Source organism: Ruditapes philippinarum, unplaced genomic scaffold, assembly GCF_026571515.1.
Source record: "Ruditapes philippinarum isolate M1 unplaced genomic scaffold, ASM2657151v2 ctg79_1_1_1_1, whole genome shotgun sequence".
NCBI classification, from domain to species: Eukaryota; Metazoa; Mollusca; class Bivalvia; order Venerida; family Veneridae; genus Ruditapes; species Ruditapes philippinarum.
This window is the reverse complement of record NW_026864538.1, coordinates 178,816-204,321: the sequence shown is the minus strand read 5'-3', so window position 1 is coordinate 204,321 and position 25,506 is coordinate 178,816. Positions and strand designations below refer to the sequence as shown.

At 33.4% G+C, this 25,506-nt stretch overlaps 4 protein-coding genes across 4 annotated transcripts; 2 read left to right on the top strand and 2 right to left on the bottom strand.

Moving 5' to 3' along the window:
• Nucleotides 1-913: 913 nt before the first annotated feature.
• Nucleotides 914-4,256, top strand: LOC132725994 (uncharacterized). Its single transcript, XM_060711223.1, has 2 exons — nt 914-1,404; nt 3,311-4,256. The coding sequence occupies exons 1-2, from the start codon at nt 914-916 to the stop codon at nt 4,254-4,256; spliced, it is 1,437 nt and encodes a 478-aa protein (XP_060567206.1).
• Nucleotides 4,257-7,563: 3,307 nt separating this feature from the next.
• Nucleotides 7,564-9,856, top strand: LOC132726014 (uncharacterized). Its single transcript, XM_060711258.1, has 2 exons — nt 7,564-8,223; nt 8,773-9,856. The coding sequence occupies exons 1-2, from the start codon at nt 7,610-7,612 to the stop codon at nt 9,719-9,721; spliced, it is 1,563 nt and encodes a 520-aa protein (XP_060567241.1). The 5' UTR covers nt 7,564-7,609; the 3' UTR covers nt 9,722-9,856.
• Nucleotides 9,857-11,370: 1,514 nt separating this feature from the next.
• On the bottom strand, nt 11,371-13,506 carry LOC132726007 (uncharacterized). The gene is made up of 2 exons (XM_060711247.1): nt 12,917-13,506; nt 11,371-12,657 (listed from the first exon to the last, which is right to left on the bottom strand). The coding sequence occupies exons 1-2, from the start codon at nt 13,450-13,452 to the stop codon at nt 11,709-11,711; spliced, it is 1,485 nt and encodes a 494-aa protein (XP_060567230.1). The 5' UTR covers nt 13,453-13,506; the 3' UTR covers nt 11,371-11,708.
• Nucleotides 13,507-21,624: 8,118 nt separating this feature from the next.
• On the bottom strand, nt 21,625-23,919 carry LOC132725993 (uncharacterized). Its single transcript, XM_060711222.1, has 2 exons — nt 23,393-23,919; nt 21,625-22,938 (listed from the first exon to the last, which is right to left on the bottom strand). The coding sequence occupies exons 1-2, from the start codon at nt 23,917-23,919 to the stop codon at nt 22,011-22,013; spliced, it is 1,455 nt and encodes a 484-aa protein (XP_060567205.1). The 3' UTR covers nt 21,625-22,010.
• Nucleotides 23,920-25,506: the final 1,587 nt, after the last annotated feature.

Here is a 25,506-nt window from a genome sequence, read left to right as displayed (position 1 = left end):
TACATTTTTTATTCAATCATATAACAAACAAAGTAGCATTTACAAGATGTATGGGAAAATGTTAACTTAAAATAAAAAAAGTCTTAAATTTACCGCCAGTTTTGCAAAAACAGACTATAACCAAACCCTCATTTCAGACTCGTTCCCTTAGTAAAATTTAATAATTGGATAACCAGAATGGTTAACAGTAAATAATATATATTACAGGGTATAAGATCGATCTATATCTGAGAATTGTAAAATGATAGCTGCCTGGATTTATTTCTTTACATTTAACATTTCTTAATACCTCCATGTTGATGTTCTGCATAACTGTTTAAGAAAAAAATATGTCAGTATTCAAATTCCTAATTCCTTGCAATTATATTTATCACAATGGAATAAGCGAAAAAATATTTTTTTGGCCTCATGTGATAAAAGTAGACAATGTTGTCGCTTGATGTCAATACTCTCGGATCTACTGTGAGATTTCCAATACCAAAATTGAATTATCCGACAGTTTAAGCGACACCAAAAAGATTTGTGATCAATAGTTTCACTACATGCATGAATAATTGACAATGAAAAGAAACTTTTCTATCACTTTAACAGCTGAATTTAGAGGCGGAAGATTCGAAGATCTATTTATGACTTTTGTTGTTAAGTAACCCTAGGCTATTCCAGGACGCCACTTAATTATTTATATACACTAATAGATTCTTATGGTCTATAATTAATCCAGATATAAACGTTGTGATATGCGCTATATATATGTTTGATGTAAAATAACAGAGAAAATAATTATAGAACAAGAGGCAAGGAATATGTCCCCGTAGTATCAGTTTGTCTCTGTAAAGATAAATGAGTTGTTAATAGCTTCAATACAAAGAGAGAGAACGAGCTTTAGATGCGTAAAATATTGATAAGGAGAAAGATGAGATTAAGATTGAGAAAGTACTCTAAAACAGTACCAGGATGTTTTGTTATAGTGTTCTTATTGTATTTATTTTATCTGAATAATTTAAGTAACGTTACTGAATATAAATCTGAAAATAAAAATTTTACATTAAGTCGACAGAATACTAAAAGAAAGGAACATTTGAACAAACTATTAGAGCATCAGAAATTCGGCATAAGGAAATTTAATAAAACCATTTCGTATGGTGCCAGTGGTTGTGGTCCGGTTTTGTTCCCGTTTCTATTAGCTCAGATAGAAAGTTGGAGTAAAGTAGACAAAAATAGATCGGCGTTTGTGTTTTCAGCGTATCTTGTTGATAGACAGAAGATTGTTATAATTGGAATTAAAGCTATGAGCATTAAACCATACTATTGTCAGATTTGGTATCAAAATCAAACACAACAAAAGATGGAAATGAAGATCAAGCGAGCTGAAATCATTACAGTGCCGGAGGGGCATGGTTTAAGGTATCAAACTATTGTTCATTCATTCACGATTAATTTATTAATTATTTCGTTGGTTCGTTCGTTCGTTGGTTCGTTCGTTCATTCGTTCGTTCATATTTTTATAATTTGAGTCACAAAAGTAATGTCTGACAATTGTAGAAAGTTTGATACTTTATCGGTAGTACATATAAAATGATCAGACATGTATAACTGGTACTGGTACTGGAGTATTTTTGCAAATTTTGCGACTACTGATACTCTCTCAAAATGGTGTGCTATTATATACTGAAGTATCGAGTCAGTTCTTTGGTTTTCATAAAAATGTCAACAAATGTAAATCTTATAATTTTATTATTTTTGTTTTATAAAAAGCAAACTTTTACATCCTATATATCATTTAAGAAAACAATGTTATAGAAATCTATATAGAAAATTCTACAACATAAAAATGTACATTTAGAAAAAAATAGTAATGTAGATTAATTTGGACAAGTTTATGTTATATTTATTTTTAGTATAATAACAGTTTATATGTATATCTGCTTTAAGCAATCATTTTCAGGGATTTATTCACTCGATGTGTGATGATATTATATTACTTTACTTCAAAACTTATTGGATAATCGCGACGTGTGTTTTACACAATTTGTGGCAATATTCTTAGAACCCAACCTCTGATATTTTTTGGGATATGTGTGAACATAATTTTATATACATTTTTAGGAATGTTTGCTTGTTTGTATACAATTTTATTTTATAATTTCATATCAATATTGTTTTATATGTTTTTCCGTCATTTATAATTAAATGGTCATTTCACAATTACAAAAATGTATATGTTTTTTGGATAACTTTCATATCAACATTGTTTTATATGTTTTTCCGTCATTTTATAATTTAAATTGGGGCCAAATTTTTAATTTTCAAAGGCGTAGTTTTTTTTCTTGAAAATTATCAAACAGAAAACTTCTTCAGGCCAAAAATACAGCAAATTGAACTGCTGACATAAAACTGAATTAACTCAAATTAAAATGTTTTTATGGTCCACTTACAAGCATTGATGGTGGGTTTCATCAGGGTCTCAAAGTCATAGACTAAAATATTGGGTTCGAAAAAGATCGTACTAGTTAAGTACAATAAGGTTATTCGTTACAAGTTAAAGTTACAATGTGCTATTTTTTGTAGATTAATTAAGTCCGGGCCATTTTAGAAGAAAATATTTTCATAACAATTTTCAATAAACCACCATTCCACCCACATTCAGCATTTTAAATTTTCAACAAATTTATGAACATCAATAGGGTGTTTGTGTTTGTATATAATTCTATATACAAATGATTATTCTTTAAACTTCAGTATATTTTAAATGCAGCTTTAAGCAATATTCTTAGAAACCAACCTCTGATAATTTTGGGATATGTGTGCATATAATTTTATATACATTTTGCAGAAATGTTTGCTTGCTTTGTATACAATTTTATGTTATATTATAACTTTCGTATCAACATTGTTTTATATGTTTTTCGGTCATTTATTATTAAATGGCCATTTCAATTTTCAAAGCATAGATGTTATTCTTGAAAATTACCAAACAGAGAAAACTTCTTCAGACAAAAATACAGCAAATTGAAATGTTGACATAAAGCAATTTTGCTGTACTATAAATTCGTATTAAAGATTTTGACGGATTATATGTCAGTGTATAAACGGCTGCTTGCAATATAACCATAGCATAGCGACTCTGGTTATACCGGTATGAGTTTACAACCGTACATATTTGGTCATTAAATCTGTCAGAAATATTATTAACTATAACAATATAACCATTTTCACATACATGGTAATATAAACGACAATTAACATATAACATAATACAAGTTATCTTTCTACCGACTATTTAAGAATTATTTTGTTCTCTTTATTTCAGATATACGCCTGCTTTGTTTCAATGCTTACTTTCAACATCAACTGGTTATGAATTCCCTACGCACGTCTCCATGGTGCAAGAAAAATGCAGGAAGCCTGAACATTTGCTGGAACTCCGCATTGTCAATACTGAATATGTTCAACATCGGAACTCACACAGAATGTTCACTGTTTGTTTATCGCCATTAAATTTTCGATTTAATCGTGATTATGAAATTATAGAATGGATAGAATTGAATAGAATTCTCGGCGCAGAACAATTCATTGTTTACAATTACTCTTCCGGGAGTGACGTACAAACTGTTCTAGAATATTACTCCAAACGAGGGATAATTAAAGTAGTGCCATGGAATTTACCGGTTAAAGTAGATACCTTGCCAAGGTCTAATAAACCAGAAATTCATTATTTTGGTCAAGTTGCCGCTTTACATGATTGTTTGTACAGAAATAAGGGCATCTCGGAATTTATTGTAAATCTCGATCTTGATGAATTCATAATACCACATGATAACAAAACAAAGTCATGGTCAGACATTATTCAACAAGTTAAACAAAACTTTAACGCATATTTATTCAGAAACACGTTCTTTAAAAAAGAGTGGGACAATTCAGATATTGATATACAAAACAAATCATTGGTGGACAAACTTCAATTAGTTACTCTCCAGAAATTACAACATGAACAGAAGTTATTTTCGCCAAGAAGCCGTTCAAAATATATAGCCAAAACTGCAAATGTTTCACATTTAATGATACACGAAGTGCCAGGTGTGAACACTAAGGTCGTGCCACCAGAATTAGCTTTTCTTCATCATTATAGAGATTGGGGAACTAAAAATGACTCTCCACGCAGCAAGGTGCTAGACAATACTGTACCAAATAAATTTGGTAATACTCTAGTGAAAAATGTGCTTAATGTCCGGAATGATATTGAAAAAATACCCTAACATGTTTGTTTTTGTTGCTTTTTATTAAAGTTTTAGTTAAGCGATTTAACTGTTTTTCCACATTTTGCATTATTATAAGAACTCCCTAAGATAAAAAAATGATGATGTAATAGTAAATGATAGTAAAAAGCTTTGATGATATAGTAAATAAATTTTCGCCACAGATAATAAATATTTTTCATATTATTATATCGTTCTTTGTATACAAAGGGTCAACAAGGCCTTCTTCTGATTATATTCTTTCATTTCTTCATCTCGTGATGATTTCAGAAACTATTTCTACTTCTCAACTTACAGAATAAACAAAAAACAAAAATAGAAACTTTTTGAAATGAAGAATGAACATAATAAACATATCAGAAGCTGTTGATACATTGTTTCAGAAACTCACTTTTCAGGTTAGATACAAATCATAACTAACATTTTCAGAAACCTTTTGGGATTCTGAAATAAAAAATAAGTATTTTTAGAAACATTTTCCATTGGTCTCAAACATCATTTTAAACTTCCAGAAAATTTTCAAATTCATAACACTGTGCTTTACTAATTTCAGAAACTCTTACGCCTTTGCGAAGGACCTCCCATTTCCAGATAAAATTTGACAAAATTTCATCTTTGTTTAAGTACTTCACTGCTGTTGTATTTTTCTGGTTTTTCGAGATCATCGAGTCCAGCACTTTAAGTGTTGAGAATAGAGTACTGCTCAAGCCGGTGTTAGGGGGCATGATGGATGTTGAACTTTTTCTTTTCCCACATGTACAGACTCAAGCAAACCGAGTCTTCAATTTTCATGTAATTATGCTGATTTTAATGCTTCCAATGGATCTTTTGTCCCAGATATTGAGATATTAAACTTAATAGTTTCAGAAAATCTTTAGACTTTTCATTCAACAAAAGTAATTTCAGAAATTATTTGGACTATCAAAATGTGTTCACACAACAAATAATGTTACATTGAAAGCTGAATGCCTCCAGATGAGAGAAAATATTTCAATAAGATCAAACTTGAGAAAGATTTAAGGAAAAGTAAATATATTCAAAATATGATAAACAAGATCACCAAGGAAAGGCGGCGCTCAATGAACACAGCCCCCATCCGACCCAGTAACAAAAGTCAGTGGCAAGGAGCCCAGGAGGACCCCAAATAAAAACAGGACAGGGCACAAGACAAAGCACGGACAGGTTAATCAATAAAAGATAAATAATTTGTAACTGATAAGGAATTCAAAGAAAACAAATAAAAGATTGAATAATAGGCCCACAAAGTCAAAGGACACAGGGGAAGGGGACAGGAGACCGGGGAAAAGGGGGGGGGGAGTTAATCAAAGAAACAATAATCCGGGGCAAAGGGGAAGATACTTACCGTAGACGAGATAACAACAAGGGACACAAGCAAAAGTGTCACCAAAACAGTATAAAACATAGACATACATCTGAGGAACACAGAGGGGCGCCGCCTTGGAACGGTCAGCAGCATAAAAATGACTACTGGGGAGTTTAAACCGGATAATGGTGCACCAAGACTCAAGTAATAATTTACATGTTATGTGTAATTCATGACTGATTTTTCAGTATAAATAACTTAATTTCTACAGAGTTACTGACGCAATTAGGACAATTTTTGCATATTTATTCCTCTTTTTAGTAATTTAAGTGGGTTGTAAGTGCCATTGATATTACAAAATACATCTTGAGATGTTATTGAATTCATAAAAGAGATTTTACTTATTCGTATAGTTCGTGAAACAAATACATGCAGAAGAACATCAAACATAAAACATGACACCAAAGACACATATCAAGCATGAACATGCCCAGACTACAAACGAACTGTCCATTGGTCACGAATTCATTGTGTTCCGTTATGACCAACACAGAACAAATAAATGTATGCAATGTTTACAGAATGATTTAATAAAACAATCATAAAAATAGAATTACTTCGTCAGGTTCTTAATGATCCGTGGTGCAATGTCATTACAGTGAAATATCGCACTATCAACTTCAAATATCATGAGTGACTCAACACGTCTTCGATAACTGTCAATGGAGATTACAATATTCATTTATCTTCCATCCCGCCGGACAAAAAATATAACATGTTCGATGTTCTCTTGCAATATTTGATAGTTCATTTGCCAAATTTTGTGCACCGATTTTCAGTGGTAATGAAGCATTTTTCAGTAAATGAAATAACACCCACCATGAGACATATTTGTTGCTGTCAATAGTGACTTAAAAAAACAGAACCCATCTGCACCTAACGTTTGTATATCAAAATATCTTTAACAACCAAAATAAACAGTATGTTTTGTTAAGAAAAAACTTAATGTCCAAATTTTCAGGAAATATTCACTAAGATTAAATCAACCATGTACTTTGAGACTATTTAATTATTTTTTCAAATATAATACTTTAGCAACGAGAAAGATATTTCTTAGTCTTAAAAAATACTGAGTATAAATTATTACGGTGCCCAATCTCCATATTGTAAAATCCGATATATAATGGTGGGATGGTAGGTTTCTTTTAGGATCACAAAAGTTAGCCACTTTGAAGGCGTCAGTGCACACTTGAGTCATCAAATCGTTTCTGGACAGACTGTCAAGCAGTTTAGCAAATAACTTGCCTCCACTTTTGCAATGAACTGATAACTTCTGTACATGCAGATTAGAGGTAAAGAGCGCATGACCATAGGAAGGAGTTCATGATCAATCACATATAAAGTGACCTTCACTGCCCAGGAATCGAATCCGGGCCCCCCGTTTGACAATCCAACGCGTTATCTATTAACATCTGCAGAGGCACGAGGACGCTTTTGAATCAGAGTTTTCGCATGTTTTATGTATCAATAAGCATTAACGAAGTAAAAAATGCCTTTTTTAATGAAATGTTACTTCGTTTTTACAAAATATCATTACATTTTTATGAAATATATTATGTTTCAACGAAATAAAATAAAAGTGTCACGAATGTCAATTAAAGTGTATGTCAATTAATGGTATTCTTAAAATGTGTGTTTAACTACATGTATCTTCAACTTAACATTCAAACTGTTACAATGTGATAAAATAGCTATTATTGAATTAAACCCGTTTTAGTTAGTCACTATAGAAAATTAACAATATCATCAATGATCTTTTCTTGTATCGGGTATGCATAGATTGTTTTATAAACATTTATCAACATATAACCGGTAAAGTATACTGATTTCATCTTGAACTATTGTTCTTTTATTTTATACCATGCGTATTAAAATCAAATAATGCATTGTTCGTATAAGGATATTAATACTCGTAGTGCTACATGTTTGAAGGAATTCATGAAATAAAACAGTAATATCAAATACTCCCATGAGATTTAAAATTAGAAGGGTATGCATTTGGGTTATTTTAGTTCAAGTGTTCCTGATTACACTTCATGTGATATTTTACCAGAATTTTACAGGATTAAACGCTATATCAACAAGAAAAAAGGATGTGCTGATATTCATGTACGAACGGAGACAGGCGACAAATCAGACGATAGATAACACAACACTACACACTGAATATAGGAAAGACAAGTATAATGATAAGTATGGTGCATCTGTCCGTGACAATCCAGGTAGGATATTAACCAAACTATTACAAACTACAGTTACAACGAGGCAAATGGTGGACATAATTGCTCATAACACAAGTCAAACACGAAAAAAGAAAATGATGTCTCTTGGAAGAAAATGCAACGATGTTGATTTTGATGCTCGTGTAGAAGAAAATGATAATTGGCAGGCCGTTGACAATAAGACAGCGTTTGTGTTTTCCTCGTATTATGTAGAGAAAACTAAAACTATCATTATTATCGGAGCTAGGTCACAGCATCACATGCGATTTTTCTGTCTTCTTTGGCATGAGAACAATGGGAAATATACTGCGGAACAAGTTGATGCCAGCGTTAAACAGCTCCCAGAAGGTCATCATCTATGGTATGTAAAGCGTTTCATAGTAATAACTTGTCTTAATATGATCTTTGGAGAACCGATTTGATATCCTGTTATAGGTTCTCCTGTACAGTTTTAGATTACATTACATTTAGTATTTCAATTCAGTTAAAAAATAAAATACACTACCATGATGCACACATAAGATAATTGCATTTCGGTAGTTATGGGACTAAGTATAAAAGCAATGAAATTATTTACCCTTTACGTTTTGTTCATTTTCCCCTAAAGTATTTCAAAGGCATTTGTATAAATCTTGTTTGCCTCGGATTTGACGTACGTGTGTAATAAAAGAAGCCTACGTCAAGTTTACTTGATTGTCTAGCGTCATGATTGAAAACTGTCTAACAAGACACTGTCAATTATTAATGTGATTTATTTTATTAGAAATTAGCTAAAATGATCTTACTTATAACAACTTACATAATATCGTTATCATGCAAAAATCATTATTAATAAAATTTACTCACCCATTTACACATCATTGATATTGTGCTAAACTGTTATGAACTAATTCTGTATTTGATAATTCAGGTATTCAGCCGTTTTCTTCGAGTGTAAACTGTCATCACACAATGTCCTACCATCACATGTCTCTGTGGTAAGGGCACCTTGTTCAAACCCAGCTAATATACTGAAGGTACGTGACACGCTGCAACCAGAGCGTTACCCACGTCGCTTTACTGTTTGTCTAACCCCATTGAACACCAACTACAGTCGTGCTTATGAGTTAGTCGAGTGGATCGAGTTGAACAGAATAATGGGCGCCGAGAAATTTGTAATTTATAACCATTCCATATCAGATAATATAGCAGACGCCCTGGACTACTACAGGGGTAAACATTTGGTTGACATTGTTCAATGGAGGTTACCAATGAATACTGACACAAAAAACGGAACAAAGCTTCCAGAAATTCATTACTTCGGTCAGATAGCTGCACTTCAGGATTGTCTATATAGAAACAAAGCTGAATCTGAATTTATAGTCAACATAGATTTAGATGAGTTTATTGTTCCCCATGACGACAATGTTAGTGAATGGAGTTATATGATTAAACAACTTCCAATGGAACCAGGTGCTTACATATTTCGTAGCACATTTTTTAGGAAAGAATGGGAAAACGTTTATCTGTCAAGCAAGGAATTAGTTGATAAATACAGGCTTATAACGCTTCAAAAGTTAAACCACGAACAGCAAATATTCCCTGTACAACGAAGATCAAAATACTTTGCTCGAACATTTGATGTCAGACAGGTTATGATTCACGGTGTTCAGTTTTTGCCGACGAAGAAGAAAGCTCATTCTGTGCCTGTTGAAGTTGGACTTCTTCATCACTATAGAGACTGGGAGAATGAAATGTCTCTTCCTGAGATAAAAGTGTTTGATGACACAATACCGCGCAAATACAGTAAAACCCTGATCGAAAGGGTTGCTAAAATATGGTCAATATTGAAAGATGTAAAGATGGATGCAGTTTACTAGATGGATAGTGAAAATGACTTTCATAAACGCATCTCCTTTAAGTTTTATGATAATAATTATTAGAGAATGATGCATGTAAATGCTTCCAGGATGTATATAAAAAGATATTATATATAAATGTTTTGATCCCTAGACTGTTAGTATATTGTTTTTTCTTGTACCTTAAAATAAAAGTTTAACAACTAAAAGTTTAACAACTAAAAACTTGCTTATAAAACACATGTAGTTTGACCGTAGTCCGGTGGAATAATTATAGACATCCAAGAGGGAGGACTTAGCCGGTACAAGAACATATGCAAAATTTTGTTTCCTTGATCTTTAAGCTAAAATATACGGAACCCCGCCAGTGTCATTTTATACGTCTGAAATTACTTATTCCTACAAATATATCAAACAATAGGTTTCAGCCAGAATTTTATTAAGTTCATCCTGATATGTAGTAAATGCAAATTTTATTTCGAGAAACACTGCAAAATATCGTTATCATTAACTATCATATTTTACTAAGGGATATATATATATATACGTAACTTCCTGTTTGAAGTTGAACCTGTATAATATATATATATATGTTCCGGTATATGTGTTCCGGATTTTGTAAAGATTATACTAAGGCATTTACCGATAATTATACGCTAACATAATGAAAAATTAACTTATTTAAGTTTGTTTTAAAAACTCAAATACTAACATTGGCACGTAGACACGTACGTATGTTGAGCCTACTTCTCCTTTTACCTTCCTTTCCCTTGTAAAAGTGTCAAACATCTTGCAGTTCGACTATGTAGACAATTATTCTCTGTCAAGTCAATAGACAATTTTTTCATCATCTTGAATAATGATTTATTGTTCTCATCTTAATTAGGTTTTGCTAGATCTATTTTTCAGTTTCATATGCAACTGTATCAATCAATATACAAACAGATGTCAATATCTGATACCCGTGTTTCGCAAGTAATTACCTTTGCAAGTAATTACCTTTTTTCCAGTTCTTTCATAAGGGCATTTCCAAGTCGTTTTAAGTATTGACTTATTTCATGATGAGGACTTTGAGAGGATAAAGTAATCAAAGGGGAGGAGGGAGAAGGCAAGGTTCAGGAGACGCATCTCCTATAATATCTTGCAGCTAGAGGCACAAAACAGAAGCCGTGAAAGTTACAATACATTCCTGGCCGGCTTTTGTGAGCAGAACAGATAATTTATTCAGATTTGCATATTGTCAACCATCTTGCATATACATATAAATAAATGTCAAAAGATATGTAAAAGCATTGAAATCGATTACAGAAATAAACGTATAAAAATTAAACGTAATTTATATTCTGCATTTCATCAAAACTATTTTTGATATATACACTGTAAATAAATGTATTTAGTTTATTAGTTTTTTCTATGTATCTAATGATCCCGGATCCTAGGCCTCGCGGATCCCGGGATTTCCCCCTACCGTCTTACCGTTATGAAAACCTGCGCGACGAAAATCGACTGAATATATTATCACTATTTAATAAATGTGCCTCTTTAGCATCAATTTATTTTGTGATGTTCAACCTTAACTAAACTATTAAATTTATTTTTTTTTTGATATTCTTGTCCGAAGTTTGACGGAAAGGTCCAAGTTCAACCCTTGACTTAGAAAAAAGGAAAACATTTTGAAAATTTATATTTAATGTGTGAAATATGAGTTTACAGACCTTTCTAATGATATACAGTATTAAGCTCTTTCATGATAAACAATTTTGTAATTATTAATACGGAATTACTATGATTTGCATTTTATCAGCCACCATATCTTTTGCCAACCATTGACAAGTTAAGTATATTTTACCAGCAAATTGTTACATAATAATACCATGAAACGTTCCGTCCTTGCAAACATGACGTGTATTCAGTAACAGTTTATAAATGCATTAAATATACTTAACCACGCTTGATTTCATAATTTCTATGACAACTGTTTTCTATGGAAGATAATCATTATTTGCTATTAATTGATTTTCCCCAACTCTTTCCAAACACCTAAAACATTATGAATTAAAGTTTTTCCGTACTTATCCATTACTGTTGTGACGAGTTTTCTTTCATCCGAAGAAACGAATAAATCTTCACAATTTCTGTAATGATGTAGAAGTCCTATAGTTGGAGGTACGACAAAATGCTGTTTATACGGTATCATAAGAATATCATGTATCATTATATTTGATACACGAGAAGTTCGTGCAAAATACTTCGACCTTATTCTTGCTGGAAAAATATTTTTATCATGTTCAAGTTTTTGAAGCGTAACCAAGTTGTAATGTTTTATAAAAGATGTATTTAATGTGGATATTAGTGAGTTATTCCATTCCAAGCAGAAGAATGTGTTTCTAAATAGGTATGCTGAAAATGCATGTCTCTCCTGTTGGTATAATTGTTTTAACATATCTAACCAAGTAAGTATTTCCTCCGACTGCGGGATTATGAATTCATCGAGATCTAAATTAACAATAAATTCCGAAATGTTTTTGTTTCTGTATAAGCAATCATTTAATGAAGCGAGTTGGCCAAAATAATGAATATCGGCCGAAATGTTTTGTGCTGAATAAGTATCAACCGCCATTGGTACCTGCCACTGCACCACTTCCGTTAAGCCTCGTTTTGAGTAGAAATCAAGCACGCGCTTAACGCTAACGGAAGATGAAAAGTTGTATATTATAAATTTTTCCGCTCCGAGAATTCTGTTCAGTTCTATCCATTCAATAAGTTGTGAATCATTATCGAAATTAAAATTTAGAGGGGCCAGGCATACTGTGAACAGTCGTTTTTGTGCAACTTTCTTTTCTTTTGGGACAACATTTAGAATATGAAGTGGAATTCCACAACTTTGATTGACCACGGAAACATAGTCTGGTAGATTAGATGATTGCAGCTGACATTCGAATATTGATGCAGAATATCTGGAAAAATACATGTAGATTTTATATAAAAGATATTAATTACATACATTAATCTACTTTGCTGTAAAACATCTTTCAACAGCAGATTAGAATCAGTCTGTTTTAATACCATATAACTGTTAAAAGAGGATATGGAATGAATGTAGGATCAGTACTGAATCATTCCAACGAGTTCAATAAATTTAGTAATATTTTCAATGTAAGCATGAAGAAAAGAAAATTTTTGTTAAAAATGTAAGAAAATAAAACACAAACGCACTTTTTCCCGTGGCCTTCTGGCAAAACAGCCGCTCTGGCTGGGTTTTGGACCATGTGATAAGAACGGTTTGTAGTCAAACTGTACCACATCTGACAATAATAAGTTGTATAATCTTTCTCTTTAGCTCCGATGATAACAAGTCTACTTTTGTCCTTTAAATGATACATAGAGAATACATAAGCCGAGTTTTCTGGGTTTACTGGACGCCATGTTACTTCCGGTGATAAGTGCGCCGGAAAAAGAAGTCCGGTACAATCACCGCTAACAACTTTTTCTGGATAAATTTCCGTTTTCTTTCGTCTGTTAACCGTCCGGTTGCTTATATGTATAATTCCTTTATTGTTGTATATTTCGTGCACTAAAGATTTCTCAATATCGGATGAATATATTTTGTTAGAAACAGACATGTAAAGAATAACCAAAGCAATGTTCACGATTAATATCCATATCAAATTAGTCCTTATTTTACTAGACATATTGTGTTTCTCAATGTCTGTCATCTTTTCATAACATATTGACTTCTTTAAAGTTAACATTCAAGCGTTGAAAGTAATTAACATACTTTCATATAATAGCGTAAACATATCCGTATATAAATCTGTACAAGAAAGCGCATCAAAATTTACATATCTCATATTGATAATAATTTAGTTTATTTTCAACAACCAACTATCTAACTTATCGTAAATATCAGTATGAAAGTAAACAAAGAGTTGTAATCATTTAGTTATTTGACCCATTGTTACACACCTCCTCTATTGTTTGTGACAGGTCTATATTTTTCGGATAGACCTGTTTTAACAAAAGAAAGTCCGTTATGAGGTCTATCTTTTGCACGTGCACAGGTCTGTTCTAGTCAGACAGACCCGGTCATGAAAAACACGTGAAAAAATAGACCTGCCTATGCGTAGACAAAGAAAACATGAAATGCAATCAAAAATTGAAAATAAAATGTAAATAAATGATTGTCATAATATTCCTGTCTGACAAAATCTGGATACATTCTTTTAAACAAGATAATGTTTATAATTATTCCAACATTTCTATATTAAATCTTTGAATGAAATAAATGGATAGCATATCAAAGTTAGGAAACATTTAACATTTTTCTAATCGCGTCATTTTTCAAAAAAATAGTAATCTAAGCGCTTCTTCTGTCATTAATTTCACAATATAACAAAAATGGGTGCTTTAAGTTCATTTCTATGAAACTATAACAGTTATCACCGACCATATACTTATCACGATTCTAAATCATCTAATCCACAAAAAATTCATAGTAAATAAAAATTGTACCAAACTTTCATATCGAAAAAATATAACATAAATATGTCCGTCTCATTTGTGATTCAAATTACGTCCATTTGATATACGCTTTGCCTAGGAAACCGCAGCTACCGACAGTTCATAGCAAAGTCCCTGGTTACATTCCCACCCTCAGGATCAATCAGATTGTTAAATCCCCGTTAACCCGTCCCCACCCCCTCTTTTAGTTTGGCTTTATCCTACCTTTCTATTCAACCCGCGAAAAATCAAAACTGATTTCCCCTGAAAACCTTCGAATCCAGGGCTTAGGTTCAAAGAATGTTAAAGATATAATCCAAACCTTGCTTATAGTGACATGCAGATACAAGTACTCAAAGTGGATTGGTCTACAATGGACACATCTCCCATTAGTTATTAAAATATCGCTAAAAAAGATTAGGATATTATTAAAAGAAATGCTGAAAAAGAAATGTTAATATAAAGTTATAAGTGATTTAGTTTAAAAATTTATTTTCATTATTTTTATTCTAGAACACTTTATAATCTGCTATATAAAATATAATTTCGGATCATGTATCTTACACTTGTCATGCAACAATATACATATGTAAGTCTTTCATGGTGTGCTGGGTATCGGACATTTGCCCCTCAGACAGTTGCACCCTCGGAGTTTGCTCCCTTTTTGCAGTGGCGGACATTGCCCCCCCCCCATATCCTTGGAAGGGTTGGTGCCATCACCCCCATGTTTTAAAAATGTTAAAAAATTTAATTGTTGAATTGTTTGTTACAAAAATTAAAATTCATCGCCTATTGTCGAAATTCCATTTTGCTTCAATAAACAAAAAATCTCGCGCAAATTTGTGAAAACTTAAAAATTAGCATCTATAAATAAAAAAATAAAATACATAAAATATATACACGAGATGACCTCTGACAAGTTACAAGCAAAAAAAAGGGGGGCATACGTCCGAGAGGGCAACTGTTCGGGGGGAGCAAATGTTCTAGAATTTGAAATGACTGATACGAAATACTATCAACACAATTATTCATTCTTTTACATAAATTCAATTACAGACCCATTCACTTTATTATTGACAAATTACACATTTAGCCTTTTTATTATTATTTAAAAAAAAAACAAAGTTAAATGCAAAATATATACTATATAAAAGCAGAACGTTGATAAAAGCTTACCTGTTTATGCGCTGTGTTAAAAATTATCTTTGTGCATTACATCAAATGTTTCGGATCAGCCATTGCTCAAGCCAATAGTTTGACGGTGTGTAACATAGGAACTCTGGAACAGGACCGCATATTGCGGCGCATAAATCCGAATCCTTACCGGCTTTACATATAGTTTGTCCGACCTTTGAATATCTTTTCATATTATGCGAGCGGGTGGTCTTTAATTATCTAATCTCAATTTAATATAATCTGCTAATTTAAAAATCAGTCAAATTTACGGTATATTGAAAAAAGAAAAGGAGTGACATCCGCCATTTGCCGCAACGTTCGGCGTAAGTTATCCCCCTTGATATGCTTGACTTTTGTTTTAATTTTTCTAGTAATGAATACGAGATGAGTGCCTAAAATATTTATCTATGGATCATGTTTTAATATTCCTTTTTTCAGTTAGGCAAAATCAGTTGGACCATATTACTAAAGTGTCTGTTTTCTCCATTTTAACAAATCAATACACGAATACGCCCGTTATAATGCCGCCTATACATGTCAACACGTGTAAACTATAAACCGTTAACGTTATATCCGGACGATACCTGATAGTTGACAAAAATAACGTGAACAAAATTCTGAAAAAATAGTAATCAATTGTAGCCAAAGGGGAAAAACTCATGCCGAAAACGTTGCGGCAAATGGCGGATGTCACTCCTTGTCTTTTTTTATAATACCGTAAAATTTGACCAGTTTTAAAAGAGACAGATTGGGTTCAATTGATAATATATTTTTTGAGTCCATACACTCGGATAATACTAAAATATATTTAGATGTAGCAGAAACGTTTTTAAAAACCGTTACACGATTGAAAATATACGCCGCAATCTGCGGTCCCGTTCTCGAGTTCCTATGGGTGTGTAAGTTGGATATCGGCCTCGTACATCGATCTTTCTGTTTAGGAAAGACCTGGTCACGAATTTCATGAAACACCTCGAGCGCTACGCGCTCTCGGTGTCACATGAAATTCGTGTCTTTCCTAAACAGATAGACCTCGTACTCGGTCGATATCCTATACTTACACCTCCTCTATTGTTTGTGACAGGTCTATATTTTTCGGATAGACCTGTTTTAACAAAAGAAAGTCCGTTATGAGGTCTATCTTTTGCACGTGCACAGGTCTGTTCTAGTCAGACAGACCCGGTCATGAAAAACACGTGAAAAAATAGACCTGCCTATGCGTAGACAAAGAAAACATGAAATGCAATCAAAAATTGAAAATAAAATGTAAATAAATGATTGTCATAATATTCCTGTCTGACAAAATCTGGATACATTCTTTTAAACAAGATAATGTTTATAATTATTCCAACATTTCTATATTAAATCTTTGAATGAAATAAATGGATAGCATATCAAAGTTAGGAAACATTTAACATTTTTCTAATCGCGTCATTTTTCAAAAAAAATAGTAATCTAAGCGCTTCTTCTGTCATTAATTTCACAATATAACAAAAATGGGTGCTTTAAGTTCATTTCTATGAAACTATAACAGTTATCACCGACCATATACTTATCACGATTCTAAATCATCTAATCCACAAAAAATCATAGTAAATAAAAATTGTACCAAACTTTCATATCGAAAAATATAACATAAATATGTCCGTCTCATTTGTGATTCAAATTACGTCCATTTGATATACGCTTTGCCTAGGAAACCGCAGCTACCGACAGTTCATAGCAAAGTCCCTGGTTACATTCCCACCCTCAGGATCAATCAGATTGTTAAATCCCCGTTAACCCGTCCCCACCCCCTCTTTTAGTTTGGCTTTATCCTACCTTTCTATTCAACCCGCGAAAAATCAAAACTGATTTCCCCTGAAAACCTTCGAATCCAGGGCTTAGGTTCAAAGAATGTTAAAGATATAATCCAAACCTTGCTTATAGTGACATGCAGATACAAGTACTCAAAGTGGATTGGTCTACAATGGACACACATCTCCCATTAGTTATTAAAATATCGACAAAAACGATTAGGATATTATTAAAAGAAATGTTGAAAAAGAAATGTTAATATAAAGTTATAAGTGATTTAGTTTAAAAATTTATTTTCATTATTTTTATTCTAGAACACTTTATAATCTGCTATATAAAATATAATTTCGGATCATGTATCTTACACTTGTCATGCAACAATATACATATGTAAGTCTTTCATGGTGTGCTGGGTATCGGACATTTGCCCCTCAGACAGTTGCACCCTCGGAGTTTGCTCCCTTTTTGCAGTGGCGGACATTGCCCCCCCCCCCCCATATCCTTGGAAGGGTTGGTGCCATCACCCCCATGTTTTAAAAATGTTAAAAAATTTAATTGTTGAATTGTTTGTTACAAAAATTAAAATTCATCGCCTATTGTCGAAATTCCATTTTGCTTCAATAAACAAAAAATCTCGCGCAAATTTGTGAAAACTTAAAAATTAGCATCTATAAATAAAAAAATAAAATACATAAAATATATACACGAGATGACCTCTGACAAGTTACAAGCAAAAAAAAGGGGGGCATACGTCCGAGAGGGCAACTGTTCGGGGGGAGCAAATGTTCTAGAATTTGAAATGACTGATACGAAATACTATCAACACAATTATTCATTCTTTTACATAAATTCAATTACAGACCCATTCACTTTATTATTGACAAATTACACATTTAGCCTTTTTATTATTATTTAAAAAAAAAAACAAAGTTAAATGCAAAATATATACTATATAAAAGCAGAACGTTGATAAAAGCTTACCTGTTTATGCGCTGTGTTAAAAATTATCTTTGTGCATTACATCAAATGTTTCGGATCAGCCATTGCTCAAGCCAATAGTTTGACGGTGTGTAACATAGGAACTCTGGAACAGGACCGCATATTGCGGCGCATAAATCCGAATCCTTACCGGCTTTACATATAGTTTGTCCGACCTTTGAATATCTTTTCATATTATGCGAGCGGGTGGTCTTTAATTATCTAATCTCAATTTAATATAATCTGCTAATTTAAAAATCAGTCAAATTTACGGTATATTGAAAAAAGAAAGGAGTGACATCCGCCATTTGCCGCAACGTTCGGCGTAAGTTATCCCCCTTGATATGCTTGACTTTTGTTTTAATTTTTCTAGTAATGAATACGAGATGAGTGCCTAAAATATTTATCTATGGATCATGTTTTAATATTCCTTTTTTCAGTTAGGCAAAATCAGTTGGACCATATTACTAAAGTGTCTGTTTTCTCCATTTTAACAAATCAATACACGAATACGCCCGTTATAATGCCGCCTATACATGTCAACACGTGTAAACTATAAACCGTTAACGTTATATCCGGACGATACCTGATAGTTGACAAAAATAACGTGAACAAAATTCTGAAAAAATAGTAATCAATTGTAGCCAAAGGGGAAAAACTCATGCCGAAAACGTTGCGGCAAATGGCGGATGTCACTCCTTGTCTTTTTTTATAATACCGTAAAATTTGACCAGTTTTAAAAGAGACAGATTGGGTTCAATTGATAATATATTTTTTGAGTCCATACACTCGGATAATACTAAAATATATTTAGATGTAGCAGAAACGTTTTTAAAAACCGTTACACGATTGAAAATATACGCCGCAATCTGCGGTCCCGTTCTCGAGTTCCTATGGGTGTGTAAGTTGGATATCGGCCTCGTACATCGATCTTTCTGTTTAGGAAAGACCTGGTCACGAATTTCATGAAACACCTCGAGCGCTACGCGCTCTCGGTGTCACATGAAATTCGTGACCAGGTCTTTCCTAAACAGAAAGACCTCGTACTCGGTCGATATCCTATACATAATCATCCAACTTTTTACATAAATAGTAACTGTACATGTCTAGTTTTAAGCATGTGGGCAATCAGCAATTGATAAATGTTCAATTACCTTTAGATTACACTAACCTTGTTTGACCTTGTACATAACTGTTTGTAACAGGTACAAATGCAGCGAATAAAAATACAGCATTGACTGGGATTTAAACTTGCGAAGTAACAACGCTCTGAACCACGGAATTGATTTTGAGCTTGCACTTACAGTCATGAAGGCAGTTGTATACTCAACCATACCATATCACAAACTCTTTTCAGACAGTCTTCTATAACTTATTATCAAATCAGAGCCCATTTCGGCTATAATCCAAAAATGGTATTGGACCATTTCGCTTTTAAAGTAATTCCAAAATCCAAACATCCTGGACAAACCCCTTTCTTGCAAAATAAAATAGAAATTCAAAGGAAATAAAGGCCTAAAATTATATTTGAAAACTATCAATATAAACTGGCAATTGTCGTTCTGTGTATTTATACAATAGTGTTCAAGGTCTCTTTCGAAGATTGACTAAAAGGGCGAAACAGTTTTGATTTTGATTTTAAATTGGCTTTGTGGATTGCTGCAAACATTCTACTTTCGCTTTACTAGCAACCTCTTATGTATAGGACCGAACGAATCCATATTACATTGTTTGTCTATTCAATTTAAGCAATCTAGTTGCGGATAGTTATCAATCAATTATATACACGAAAATATATCCCTATCAAAATAATTATTCTGTATTAAATTGTGTCAAAGTTTTAATAAAACACTTGTAATGGCAGTGGTCTGTTGTAGCGAAGAAAAGGGAAACAACTACGTAGGAACGTGGGGAGGTCGCATGAATTAAAGTGACAAACATTCCAATGTCAAGGTCAAATCATCACAAATATCAGGTTGACCTGTCGTTTTTAACCCGGGAAGGTGGCGTTACAATGGCAGATTTTGTAACCCCCCGTTCACACATAGACGCTGCTTCTACTACGATCAAAGCGTGACCGAAAACGTGGCCGATCGTGGCAAATCGCAGGAGAAACGTAGTGGAGTCTACATAAGCGCAGTATGATCGCGGTAGCGTCTTCATGATCGGAAAGCTCTACGCTTTCGCCACGTTTATTTTGAACGTGCTCAAAACAAGCGTAGCGGCATCGTGGCCAACAAGAATCTAGGTAAAGTCGTAAAAAGAGCGTGGTAGATGCGCCGTAATCGTACAAGCAGCGCGGAAGCATCGTGGATAGTTCTTCATAATCGTAGTAAAGGCGCAGTAAAAGCGTAGTGCAGCCGGAGACATACCGAGTACGCTTCTACAACGTCCCCACTATGTTCTTACTACGTTCCCACTACGATCTCTCTACGTTCATGACGATCCTACGAAGACCTACCATGACCTTACGACGATCATACCACGACCTGTCAGGTAGCAGTTTATTTTTATAGCGCTGCTATTTGACCAATCATAATCTGAGGAAGTGGTGTCTTCCATTCGTAGTTCTCTCATCAATGTATCATATTGTCCAAACTGGAGCCTCCTATCTGCAGATAGCCATGGTCGTACCCAGTATCTTCTTGGCCTCGGCCTGTTAACAATCTGTGCAATTTCAATTTCAACCAATATTTGTTATTAATGAAGTGAAGCTCAGAATTAATACGTCCGTTCATGTTTGAAGTATGGAAGTAAATGAAAAATAATATTTTGAAACACAAGATATATATATCATCGCCAAAATCGTACCAGTAGCGTACTACAAGCGTGATATGATCGGCACCGTCGTAGCGATATCGTTGTACAGTCTTCTAGGTCTGCGTAGCGTCGTAGTGCGAGCTTGAATGTTGTAGCGGCAGCGTAGTATAATCGCAGTAAACGCGGCCGCTGGTCGGCATCGGTCAGCGTAACATCGTTGTAGAAGCGTGTCAGCAGCGCGTTTGACGTGGGAGCATCGTAGAGTACAGTCGTAATGAAGACCAAAATTTGCCAAATTGTTCGATTTTGACGCCGATCGGCCCCGATCCAATACTTTTTCAGATCGTGGCTTGATCGGCATGATCGTCCTAAAGTCGCAGCTCTGTGTGAACGGGGGGTTAGATGATGTTTTGGCGGTATTGTCGTTTGCTTACCTCCACTGACCGAAGAACCTTGTCAAGGAAGACTCTGCAAGAAAAGACGCTAATAAGGGTAGGACGACCGGATCAGCAAGTGTGCAGATGTTCTACCCCATATGGTTGAATTCGGTGTTCAGTAAAGGACATTCTAACATGTAATCGTACACCGTGGGTTACAATTATTAGCTGACAAGTTTGCTTGATTACAATTAAACAAGTGTATAAGATAGATATCAAATGGAAATACATATATATATTTTTGAAATTAAAATCAAATTCAATACGCGTATATTCATAAAAATAGAAAGATGTAAATATAAATGCACATACATATATAAATTTTGCCTGATATAAATTTTGCCTGATTTATTACTGACTAAACATTTAAAAGATAAAACAAAGAGATGGCCGCCATCAGATATAACATAATTGTAACATATTGATTACAGAATTATCTATATATTGGTAGGGACTCCAACAAGTTTGTTATTATAATAACACTACATGCACGCAGAAAAGGGAATTGTTGAGGACTGCTTTTCTGATGGAATGAAATTGTTTGCAATTTATATACATGTATACCGTATACATGATATCAATGGTGGCATCTGTTGTGTAAAATATTAAATGAAACTGTATTTTAGTACTTTAATTCCACGTTATAATTGTTCATTTAACTTTCATAGTTCCATTTGTACACCATGAAGGTCATTCCACACAATTCGTACACGATTTATTAACTGTGTCCCATAAAGCTGACGTACAATGTTATCCTCCACAGATCCATTTCTATCTAGCTGATTAAACCAGTTCCTATAATGATGTAAAAGAGCAACTGAAGGAGGAATAATTGCCGTATGTGAACCCGGAACTTCGTGAATCTGTATTACATCAATTGATGCTGTCCGTGCAATATATTTGGTCCGGCGTTTTGCAGGAAATATCCTACCTTCACGCTCTATTACTTTAAGCGATACCAGCTTATACTTTTCCGCTTGGTCCTGTTCAGGGAAGTCATTTTTAATACTTTTCCATTCTTTTCTAAAATACGTACTTTTAAACATAAAAACATTGTAAATGTTTTCATATGGTTTTATTGTTAGTGTCCAGTTAAACAGGTTTTCACCATGGGGAATAATGAACTCATCTAAGTCCACGTTTACTAAATATTCCGAGTCACGTTTAGTTCGAAATAGGCAGTCATTCAAAGCAGCTGTTTGTCCGAAGTAATGAATGTCCGATTGGTCACCGGGACATTTACTTACTCTCATTGGTAATCTCCATTGCACAATTTCCACCAAGCCTCGTTTTGAATAATATTCAAGCACTTTATCGACATTGATTGAAGTTGAAATGTTATAAATAGTGAATTTTTCGGCACCGAGTATTCTATTTAGTTCAATCCACTCCACAAGTTCATACGCCCGGCTGTAGTTAAAATACAGCGGAGACAGGCATACTGAAAAACGCGTTTTATATTTGATAGGTTTTGAAACATTTTTCACGGCAAGCATGTTTAGTGGAGTCTCGCATGATCTCGTTACAAGCGAGATGTAAGAGGGTATTTGATCTGCTCCAAGAAAACACTCAAACACTGTTGCTAAATATCTGCAAAGGACGAAAATGTGCATATATAACAACATTCATTATTAATTAACAGGCATGAATCGAAATAAGAGAAACTTTTTGATATGTAAAATATGACATTGGAAATCGTTATGTATCTGTTTACTGTTAACACTGATTCGTCTGACGAGAAATTGACTTGAGGCTAAATGTTTCGGACAGTGGCTTTTTTTTAACTTAAAGTCATTGACTGAGAATCCCACGTGGTGGCGGCATGGCCACGTGGTTACTCATAACGCGTCGAACTAGTAATCTAAGGATCGCTAGCCGTGTTGGTTTAATACCACATATATATAACTTAAAAGAATTATTTTTGTAACATTTTTATTCTTCTAAATCTTTAATAACAAATAAGCTAAAACTTAACACTTATGGTCGACTTTTTTACTGAAATATGGTATGAACGAATGAACGAACAATTTACATGATAACTTACAGTTTACTTTTGCCCTCCGACCGCATTTTGGAAAGCGCCGGATGTTCAGTCATGCGCATATTTCCTTTACTTCCATATGGGTACCAGAATTGACATATACACCTTTGTGTTGATTTTTGTTTTGCGCCTATAATAAACACTTTCCTTCTTGCCTTAATGTAATATGCTGAGAAAACAAACATACTGTTCCCTTTGTCTACAGGGAACCAGGATGTATCATCAATATGTTCATACTGAAATTTGGTTCCATTACATTCGCCGTTTCGTTCGTCAACAAATATTGTTTTATTCGGAACTTGAACGCCTACATCTTTCTTTTCGCCTGCCTGTTTTGATTTCAGTTTTGGTTGTATCAATTGTTTAATTTGATCACGATTAGTAACAACGTCTTTTTTCCCGACAGGCGTATGTACAACAGAAATACTGGCAGAATAACCTCTACTCTGATAAAACATTACATAGGTAAATAATAAAATTCCTTGCAACACAACAAGAACAACTATTAGATATTTAACTTTCCCCTTCATGTTTTATTTCTCCTTCCGTGTTATAGCAAAAGTTATTGTAAACTGTAGTGCAACTTAAATGTTTCAATGGTCAAGCGCGATTTAACGGGATTATTTTTCAAAAATAAAAATAAAAAGGAAATCGATATTGGTGACAAAACACTATTGATTTTAAATTTAGGGTCAGTTTGAATAATGGACAGTTGTAATAAAATAATATTATTACTACAATCCATAAATTGATTTTGCTGACCAGTCGCGGCATGTTTGTTAAAACTATAATGTAAATAAAGGAAATAGGTGTGCAATGTGTACATGTATTTACTGAATGTTATTGTGATGAAATACGTTGTATGGTACTTGGGCGTGATATACCATTTCCCCAAATACTTTAGAAAAAAAAACTCAATTAAGTTTCCGTGTCTTATTCTGATTTTTAAAAAGCTTTGTTAATAATTGATGTCAGTGCCTTTAATTTTACATCTTAAAATTTTAAGTTTTACAAGGCTAAATATTAAATCCACTTTTTCGAGCTGGATTATTTTTAATACTTCTTTACTTTAGTTATGTAATTCACTAAGAAGTAATATACGAGAAATGAAATGACAGTAAAATAAAGATAAGATAAAACGTTTATTGACAAATTTTCTGACCCGTTTCGGTCTATTTATTTAAGTATTATGACAAGATTTTCTTCCGGAAATATACGTGAAATTGATCAAAATAGCCAAATTTTGCATCTTTCGTAGGGCAATTGAAAAAACAACTGCATGAAATTCGTGTAAATAAATGCGCTTTTAACTTGTCAGAGGTGTTAACTTTGTTTTTATGTTCATTGTTTCATTTCTAATTGGGCTTGAATTGACATAGATCTGTGAATGAAAATAGCCGATTTCTGGTAAAACTGCCTGATAAAAGTAATCTGATTTGAAGTTGGACTATTATATAAATACATGTTCATGTACTAATGAACAGCTTTGAGATCGTTTTAGTACAGTGATAGTTATTGTACTGATAGATCCTAAATTAGATATTCCAAGACAGTTTTGTTTCATAGTACTTGGTAGTTACTATCATCATATTCAGCAGCTGAAAAATTCTTAAAGATCAAGAAGAAACCATCCGCAGATTCAGATCTTGTAAATGAGATTATTATAAATAAATATGATAATACATCAAGGACTTGTCGTTTTAGTAAACATATGTGACTCATGCTTTCTTTGGAAAACTAATAAAATACCAAACATTCGCTGGAATATGTATCATACCCATTGCTAAAATTTTACAAGCCCCCTCTGGCGCAAAATGTTGGATCAACATCTGCAAGCAATTATAATTTCTATGATTTAATAGTTGTACAGGAACATATGGTGAAGTGAAAGAGTTTTAGGCCAGGACAGAACATCAGACTCCAATCAGCTAAATGTTCAATTTATAACCTGTTTCAGAAAGTATTAAAAATATCAAATCTTAACCTATCTTACGTGGGTTATGGTCAAATCCAGAAAAAAAAGATGAAAAGAAGACACAAAAACATTGATGAAGATTTCCTTATACTCCGTCGTCTACGGCCTGTCATCTTCAGCCTTGATGGCTGGAAAAGTCATA